General features: G+C 37.0%; 1 protein-coding gene across 1 annotated transcript; it reads left to right on the top strand.

The window, feature by feature from the left end:
* The first annotated feature begins 4430 nt into the window (after nucleotides 1-4430).
* LOC148272214 (uncharacterized) lies at nucleotides 4431-7414 on the top strand. The gene has a single exon (XM_088240352.1). The coding sequence runs from the start codon at nucleotides 4572-4574 to the stop codon at nucleotides 6801-6803; it is 2232 nt and encodes a 743-aa protein (XP_088096478.1). The 5' UTR covers nucleotides 4431-4571; the 3' UTR covers nucleotides 6804-7414.
* The last annotated feature ends 2637 nt before the right edge of the window (nucleotides 7415-10051 follow it).

Here is a 10051-nt window from a genome sequence, read left to right as displayed (position 1 = left end):
AGTCGTGACTTGTTCGGGGCCTGGCCAATGAATGCAATGAACCGTTTCTACGGGAATTACTAATTAGTAGATTTTTTTTTAAAAGTTATATTTCCCCGTTGCGTGTAGAAAACTTTCTGATCAACAATACAAAAGGTCCTTGTGTAATACGCTTGTTGATTTTATTTATAAGGTAAAAAAATAAGTTAATTTTCGCCTTGGTTCTTTCAGCAGTAAAATATTTAAAGGTTTATAAAAGATTAGTTTCTTTTTTGAGAGTTTTGTAACAAGTAATTTTTTTAATTTTTTTTATTGATAAATTACATGTTTTAAAAAAATTCTTGACAGATTTATTTTTATACATCTAGTAAATGTTATCACTGTAACTCCAAAAAAAGAGACTTACTCTTGTGCTTGGAGAGTGATTTACCCTGTTGTAGTTGTTTATTTATAGGAGTTTATATAATCTTAAATATACGAGTACATGAAAAAAAAAACATAGGATATATGAAGAAATAATAATAAAACAATAATACGCTAACAGGGCTTATAGACTGTCATTGGCTGGGTTAGTGGCCATTCTACATGCTGTGTAATATTCTCCATTCTGCCTGTGTTTGAATATCCTTTGTTGATTGTTGTTTAGTTAAAGAGCATCAATAAAGGTTTCAGCTCTTTATCTTCACAAAAATCAATAGTTCGATGGGTAAATATTACAGTGGGTAAAGTGGCCACTTAATCAGCCAATGACCGGTCATACCTATCAGGCCTAGGTTTCCATATATTACCTTCTTTAATATATTCTCCATCTCTGACGTAATATTTTAAGTTAAGTTAAGGATAAGTTTTTATCCGCGATAAATTTCACTAAAAACAAAGTCAATCAACATCAACAGATGAAAGAGTTGAAGGAAAATAGATGTTCAAGTATGGGCAGAATGGTGAATGTTACACAGTGTGTAAAGTGGCCACTTAAACCAGCCAATGACGGATCATAAGCCCTGTAGATGCCTAGACTTCTATATTACCTTCTCTAAAATTTTCTTTATTTCTGTTGTTGGTTAGGCCGATTGAAATGTGTCACAGCGTAAATAAATTCCTATGCCTGTCTCCTTTTCTCTCGCCCACTTGAATCCTGTCCCTTTTGCACCTTTATAGTTCTAATAACTATTGAGTTGATGATTTTGCCACCTGGGGTCAGTGTCCGATTTGACCGCGATCGAAGTGCATGTTTCGGTTGAAAGTTTCGCCGCTCGCTCCGCCTTATCGCCGCCTCAGCTAAGTTTGGAGAAAACAAGAAAATCAACTAAAAAGGTCAGTCCATTCACTCCATTTCCTTGCATCCATTTGCGCTGTGACATTTGCAAAATTTTATATACCTACTGCCGAGAACCAGCTCACGCATCGCCATTTTTGGTCCGTTCGGCCGCATGTTCTAAATTTATTCATTACCCGCATTTTTCGGTTAGTAGGTAAAACGCATTTATTATTTCTTTTTGTAAATCGCATTATATATTAATTTCAAAATGAATAAGGAAAAGGACGATAGATTGTTTCAGCGACGAATGGATCGTCTTCAGAAAAAACTCGAAGTATATTTTACACGCGCGCAAAATATATATGATTCCATGAATAATGTAGATCATGATGGCATTAAAAAATTCTTAGCTAACGCTTCGACCATCGACTTGATAAGAACTGCTTTTTTATCTGCTGTAGAAGAGCAAAACGAATTAATAACGTCAAACTCTGATGGGCCAGAACATAACTATAATGTAGTTTTATCATTTGAAGAATTATATGCAGAAATAAAATATACGTTTCAAAAATTAAGTTTATCGCAAAAACAAGCTGAGAAAAATAACACAATCGAGGACGCTCCTCACAAAAATAATATTTTACTCCCGCGTTTAGAGTTATGTGCGTTTGACGGTGAACCCGGTAACTGGCCGATCTTTTATGAAAATTTTAGAACAATGATTCACGAAAATAATAATCTAACAGATGGGGAAAAAATACAATATTTGTACGGAAAATTAATTGGAAAGGCAAAAGGTATTTGTCAAGGAATCATGCCAAGCTCGCAAAATTATGAAGTTCTTTGGAATTCATTGGTTAATAAGTACAACGACCAACGTGTTCTTGCCGCTACTTATTTTGACCAGATTTTAAATATACCCGCGGTCAATAATTCCTCAATATTAAGTTTAGAAAATTTTATTGACACTTTTTCTTCCACAACGGCTGCGCTAAAACAATTAAAATTAGATAGTCTCGAGGAATTTATGTTTATTCATATAGCTTGCAAGAAATTAAGTATGGACACGGTTAAATCTTTCGAATTATCGATTAGAAACGAAATAGCACCTAGTTCGTCAGAATTCATAGAATTTATTCGCGATCAATGTCGCATTATGCAACGGGCGCAGACAAGTGTAGGTACGTCCTTAATAGTTAATGCAAATACCCGTAAGTACGCAAGTACGTCAGGTGAATCGCAATTTAAACGCAGCAATAATAATTCGCAATCAAAACCAAACCCACAGTACAATAACAAAAATATTGTGAAAACATTTGTTAATAATATACCTATTAATAATAAATGTTTAATGTGCGGTGATATGAATCATATTCATTTATATCAGTGTGCAAAATTCACCGCCATAACGGCGCGTGAACGCTATAACTTTGTAAAACTCAAGAAATTATGTATTAATTGTTTGAGTCAGATGCACGTCATTTTGAACTGTAAATCAAAGAGCAGGTGCAAGATTTGCTCTCGCGCTCATCATACAAGTCTGCATTTTGACACAAATAACGCTAACTCTTCCGCGGATTCGAACTGTGTGATATCGCGAAATAGTTTTAACAATACGCAAATTAGTGAAAATGCCGGAACATCGCCGGACAATAACTCAAATGCATCAAGAGCGGTCGCACTGTGTGCCGTAGGCTCTCGAGGCATGAATGAATCAACCGTGTTATTAGGAACCGCATGTTGTGACGTCATTGACGCGTTCGGGAAAAAGCACACGATTAGGGCTTTATTCGATAGCGCTTCGCAGAGAGACATAATAACCACAGGTTGTTGTGAGTTACTAAAACTAAAAGTAAGTACTTCACAAAACAAATTCGTTTCCGGTATTGGTGACGTAGTCAATCCTATTGAAGGCATTACTTCGCTGATTATTCAGTCTCGAATAGACGAATCGGTGAAATTTAAAATTTCGCCTATTGTTGTCAAACAAATAACAGAAGAGATACCTTACACTAACGTAAATATCGCAGATTTCGAGTACTTAAAAAATATTCGCCTCGCAGATGAATATTTTGACAAACCTGCAAAAATCGACTTGATTATCGGTGCAGATTTATTTACACGGGTTTTATGCAATAAAACCATTTCGCGCGCTTTAGGTGAACCGGTAGCTTTAGAAACTTTATTCGGCTTTTTGATTATGGGACAGGCTCCCATACACACCGCAATAGATAACAATCGCGCATATTTTACGGTAACTGAATCATTCGAAAATCGCATGAATCGATTTTTCGAAGTAGAAGATGTTCCTAACGCGTCCACGCAAACAATTGACGAATTGGAATGCGAACAAATTTATAAGAATACAACTACCCGCGACGAAACCGGTCGGTACACAGTTGTATTACCCTTTAAATCCGAATCGAGTCTCCTTGGCGATTCGCTCAAGTTAGCCGAAAGGAGATTCTATTCTTTAGAACGCAAGCTTTTATCTAATCCATCTATAAAAATGGAATACGATAAAATCTTTAAAGAATATTTAAGGGAAGATTATTTAACACCTATAGAGCTAAATTTGAAAACGCGCTCTAGTATTCAATATGTAGCACCACATCACGCAGTGGTACGCGAAGATAAAACAACGACGAAGGTTCGCGCTGTAATGGACGCTAGCATGTGTACCACGTCCGGAAAATCATTAAATGATATTTTGCATACCGGAAAAAATTTACAGAATGATTTATTTCAAATCATTTTACACTTTCGTTTGTTTCCGATTGCTTTGAGCGCGGACATCCGTAAAATGTATTCGCAAATATTAGTCGACAAAAAACATCGATGTTACCAGAGAATATTAAATCGCTTCGATGTAAATGCACCGCTTCAATTATACGAAATGACACGCGTCCCGTTTGGTCTAAGGTGCAGTCCATATCTCGCCATGCGCACGATTCGTCAGCTGGCTCGAGATGAGCGGGATCGCGCTCCTCTCGCAGCCCAAGTCGCGGAGAGAGATTTGTATATGGACGACTTAGCTACGAGCTGTCTAAATGAGAGCGAGGCTATCGAACTCTCAAACCAACTGATTAGGTTATTTCTTTTTGGAGGTTTCGAATTGGTGAAATTCTCCAGTAATTCGCCACAAGTGATGAAAAGCATACCTCAGGCTTATCGCATTTCTGAAACGGTGGAATTCAGCTCAGAAGACTATTGTAAAATTCTGGGGTTACAATGGCTACCCGCTAGTGATGTTTTCACCTTCAGCGTCCACAACAAAACTCGCAAATGCACAAAAAGAAATATTTTATCCACGATCGCTCGTTTTTGGGATTTGATGGGTTTTGTTGCGCCGGTGACTCTTATGTCTAAATTAATTATGAAATACCTTTGGGAAAACAGAGTTGACTGGGATGATAGTCCTCCTGAAAATATAATTTCCATATGGGAAAACTTTGAATCTGAACTTCCGCTCCTTCAAAATATTCAATTGTCACGACATGTAGGCGTTACACAGGACTCTATTATCTCCGTTGTAGGATTCGCAGACGCCAGTGAAAAGGCATACGGTGCTGTAGTTTACATTCACGCTTACAACCCCTCAGACAATCAGATCCGAATAAGTTTAGTTTGCGCAAAATCTAGAGTTGCTCCATGTCGTAATATATCGTTAGCGAGGCTGGAGTTATCTGGAATTTTAATTTTGTCAAAATTAATGCGTGTAGTTATCGATACATACGCACCCCGCTGCAAAATTAATCATGTTTATGCGTTTTCCGACAGTACCGTAGCTCTGTCCTGGGTCCACTCGCATCCGTCTCGTTGGCAGACATTTATTGCAAATCGGGTTACTATAATCCAAGATAATATAGCTCCATGTAAGTTTTACCATATATCTGGAAAAGACAATCCCGCAGATTGTTTATCTCGGGGCCTGACTCCTGCTCAATTAATTGACCATCCGCTTTGGTTCAAAGGTCCTAGCTTTGCACGCTTACCGGTAGAAGAATGGCCGGTAAATAAGTTCGATCCAAGTACAGTTGAAAATCCGCCCGAAATGAAAACTAAAGTGATGACGTTTTCCGCTAATCTACCTAAACAAACATTATTATGTTCGCTCGCTTCGCGCATTTCTTCATGGCCTAAATTACTTAGAATCGTAATTTATATATTTCGCTTTATTAAAAAATTACCCGCCGAATTTGAAATATCTCATATGCAATTCGCGGAAATTGCTATTATCAAAGATTTTCAATATTTGCATTTCTCGGAGGAAATCAAAAAGGCACTAGGAAGTAGAAAATGGTCGCCCGCTTTCCGCAAATTAAATGCTTTTATCGATACGAATGGATTGATAAGAGTAGGTGGTAGGCTGGGAAAATCAGACTTGCCCTACGATAGCCGGTATCCGATTATTTTACCTAGTCGAGGTCACATTGTCGATCTTCTGATTGATTATTATCATCGTAAATACCTACACACAGGCCCGCAATTACTTATATCGCTTTTACGACAAAATTATTGGATTTTATCAGCGCGTAACATAGTACGCAAACGTGTGCAATTATGTAATATTTGTTTTAAGTCAAATCCAAAATCGCAATTTCCGCTAATGGCAGACTTACCCGCCTGTCGAGTAAATGAGGCCAAGGCCTTTTCCCATTGCGGGGTAGACTACGCCGGTCCTTTAAGTATCGTACCTTGGAGGAAAAGAGGTGTACGCAGTGTAAAATCATACTTATGCTTGTTTGTATGTCTAATCACTAAGGCAGTTCATATTGAACTAGCCTCCGATCTAAGCACGGAGTCGTTTATAAACGCATTCAAACGATTTTTATCGCGACGTGGACCAGTAAAGGTTATGTATTCTGACTGTGGAACTAATTTCATAGGAGCAAAGTCTCATCTCGATTCTGTCTACACTCTACTGGAGTCTCGGGACTTTAATAATAAATTCGCGACAGAATTACGAGAAAATCAGATAGATTGGAAATTCAATCCACCGTCCGCCCCTCACTTTGGAGGAATTTGGGAGAGTAACGTCCGATGTGTCAAACTCCATCTCAATAGGGTGGTCGGAAAACAACTACTTACATTTGAAGAAATGTCGACAGTACTTGCGCAAATTGAATCAATTTTAAATTCAAGACCGCTTTCTTGTTTAAGTTCCGATCCTTCGGAACCTTTGGCTTTAACCCCAGCGCACTTTCTTACGCTGACTCCTCTCAAGTCATTACCCGCTGAAAACACTTTCCCTAAGGAAATAAATCTCTTACATCGTAAACGATATGTCGATCATTTAGTTCAATCGTTTTGGAAAAGATGGAAAATAGAGTATCTTAATACTCTTCAAGCGCGTCAAAAATGGAACACAGACACAGATTCCATTCGGAAAGGCACTGTAGTTCTACTTAAATCAGATAATAGTCCACCATTCATTTGGCCGCTTGGGATAATCGAAGACATTTTTCCCGGAAGTGACGGTGTAGTTAGAGTAGTAAATGTCCGAACAAAAACAGGCATATATAGGCGTCCTGTCGTAAAGGTTTGCCCTTTGCCTAATCAATAAAACATTAAAAATACAGTCCACTTACTTATAATTAATTAAAAAATTTAGTTAGTTTTCGCTCTTTATGTTAATTTAGCTTGTTGTCATTGCAACATATTTAGGATTATTTGAATGCGTCCTTTCGTCGCTCAAACGCTCTATCACCTGCCTAATCAGGTGTTAATCTAAAAATGGAAAAGATATTCCATAATATGTTTATATGTAATTTATAGTTTGTTTTTTTTTCTTTCCTTATCGCGTATATAAACATACAGTTTTTTTTGTTGTTGTTTTTTTGAAAGGACTGCGTTCTGTCAAGCTGGGGGGCATGGTTAGGCCGATTGAAAATGTGTCACAGCGTAAATAAATTCCTATGCCTGTCTCCTTTTCTCTCGCCCACTTGAATCCTGTCCCTTTTGCACCTTTATAGTTCTAATAACTATTGAGTTGATGATTTTGCCACCTGGGGTCAGTGTCCGATTTGACCGCGATCGAAGTGCATGTTTCGGTTGAAAGTTTCGCCGCTCGCTCCGCCTTATCGCCGCCTCAGCTAAGTTTGGAGAAAACAAGAAAATCAACTAAAAAGGTCAGTCCATTCACTCCATTTCCTTGCATCCATTTGCGCTGTGACATTTGCAAAATTTTATATACCTACTGCCGAGAACCAGCTCACGCATCGCCAGTTGTAATATATTAATGTCATTCGAAATTCCATGACTACTCGTATTATTATAACCCAGGTAATATGAAAAAATATAAATCATCTATTTACTACATTGCTTTGGTAAAAATCTAGTTTCTTATCACAGTTTTCTATTGGCCTAACTTACAAACCTGGCATAAAGTTACGCCTAGGCACAGTAGTAAAATAAGGATGGGAAACCCATCCTTATTCTACCTCTATACTAAGGATGGTATCCCAACCGTATTCTTCCACTATACCTAGGCGTATGAGTAACGCCCTATATGTTTCAAAAATCTTATCTAACTCGCTTAAATGAAAAGTTTCTTTAAAAACATTTTAACAGGTAAATACTCGCACTTATACGAATAGATAGGTGGAAATCTTTTATTGAACAAACATTATATTACAGAATATTGGTTTCCTTTCAATCTGTTTGTTCTGAAATTTTCGGCTGAATGGGTCCGAACTCAGATGTATCCATCTCTCGTTAGTGCACTTAAGACTTCTTCCAAACGAGCGGATTCCTTAATGATGAACACCATTGATTTGTGTTTGTCTCCGCAAAATGTAGTGCCTCCGCAAATATATTTTTCTCCCGTTTTATCGTTCCTACGGGTTCTGAATATTACTCCCTCAGGACATACGTTACCTGCGGAAGTTTTATGGGAAGTAAAATGCTTCTCCTCTCCGTATTCCGGGAGACATGAATTTTGTATCCGGACGTAAAATGTCTCTACAAAGGATGCAATTCAATTTACCGCTGCGAATACATATTTCTTCGGGGCTTTGGGCATAGTTGTTTGAAGAAAGTCAATAGAAAATACCCTCAAATTTATTGATCTTGAGGACCGTTGTATTTTGTTGCACCAGCATAATGTATAATAATACTAAGATTTAAGCTTCGCTCAGTTCCTAATAAATGGAGTTTATTATTTTTAAAACAAAAACGTACTTACAACTAATATGGACGTTTTTTGTTGATATTTCTTGATAAAACTCCATAGTTACTGATTTTGATAACATTATAAATAATGTCTACTGAGGAGAAAGCGCTCGTTGGTCAAAATAATAAAAAAGTAAAACTGAACCAAGAAGTTTCTCTGATAATTTTATCAGAATCAGAACCTATAACTGTTTTATTGAAACGTAGGTACTATTCAAATGCACCTTCCCCAAGAATTCCAAGTTGTGGGATGATTTGACTAATCTATATATTTTGGATATTGGGACATAAAAATAAAAGTTGCTCTTGGACGATTTGATAAAAAGCAGATTTTGACTTCTGGACCGTGATTAGAATGGGAAGTTAAAGACGTCAAACCTTCACCATTACGGTATAGCTGAAGATAATCAATATATTAAAGACATCGATATGTACCAAGAGGACGCGTACGCTACGGTACACATATCTACGCAATAAAGTGACATACCTTCATTATGTCGTCATAGTTGAAGATAAATCCTCCCGAGCGATTACGAAGATGCACTTCCGACCCCCTCCTTCAATTTCTGAGGTAGATACACTGGTATGTGCGGCCGGTCTAGTACCCTACGGTAAACGTATCTACTCATTTAATGTGACAAAATTTTTGGTTGACTGGGCAGTTTTTGCTTCAATTAAAATTCTTTAACTTTTCGTTCTGGGGTGGCCAGTTTTGTTCTTAAAAACATATTTTAAATACGATTGAGATATGAGTATAAGTCAATTTCCAACTCGAATTACCGTTACTCTCAGTTTCAAATCCGAACGGCTAGATGTATTAGCTAGACTATCTAGATGCTGCCCTATTAACGTATAAGAGCAACTAGCCGTAAAAACGTTGCCACCTTAAAAAAATAGTTTTGTTATTGTATTTTATTCTACCTTTTTTACTATCTTCGTAGGTGAGTGTAGGTGCGTATCAAAATATCCTGCTTTTTAATTCTTCTCGGTAGATAAATACAGACGTAAGTAAAGCATACCGTCTTGGTAATTGCCAAAGGTCTTATAAAAATCGTGTTCAAGCCAGCATGTTTTGCTTTAATTAGGATTTATTTGAATTAAAAAGCGCTTTGAAGTGGCCTTTTTCAATCACAGAAGCCTATTTAAAATATGGATGAGAATTATTTTAATTAAGTAAGTTACGCGCCGACGCGGAGTAAAATTTCGAAGCCACTTTTTGGTTCAATTCGATTAAATGACGTCAGAGATGGCAAGTCGGTTAGCATACCGAAGTAGATAAAAATGATACAGAAGTTAAGTTTACCGTCTTGGTATGTACCGATGAAGAAAGCTTTTGTAATTATTGCCCCCCTGGTGACGTGATTGGCAACAGAGATGGGACATCACTTATAGCATGAAGTATTTTTAAAATGCATATAAGGCCCATCTCAGTTCTACATTTCTCCAATGAAGACAGATTGAGAGATTGCTCTATTTAAAAAAAGATGAATAATTATGTAATTATGCATTTTGTTAAACGGGTTAGTGTTCTTATATTACATTTTTCATTATTAACAATAGGCATAAATGTTGCAAAATCTGAAGAACCTACATTTTATTTTTATGAAAGCAAATTTGATTGCTATTAATATTATGTATCTT

Source organism: Micrasema longulum, unplaced genomic scaffold (genome assembly GCF_059751315.1).
Source record: "Micrasema longulum isolate JH-2025_06_02 unplaced genomic scaffold, ASM5975131v1 h1tg002436l, whole genome shotgun sequence".
NCBI lineage: Eukaryota > Metazoa > Arthropoda > Insecta > Trichoptera > Brachycentridae > Micrasema > Micrasema longulum.
Note: the sequence above shows the minus strand (reverse complement) of the source record. Positions and strands in the feature narration are given on the sequence as shown.

Coding starts and splice junctions, on each gene's coding strand:
- LOC148272214 (XM_088240352.1), top strand. CDS start 4,572: ATGGGTTTTGTTGCGCCGGTGACTCTTATGTCTAAATTAATTATGAAA.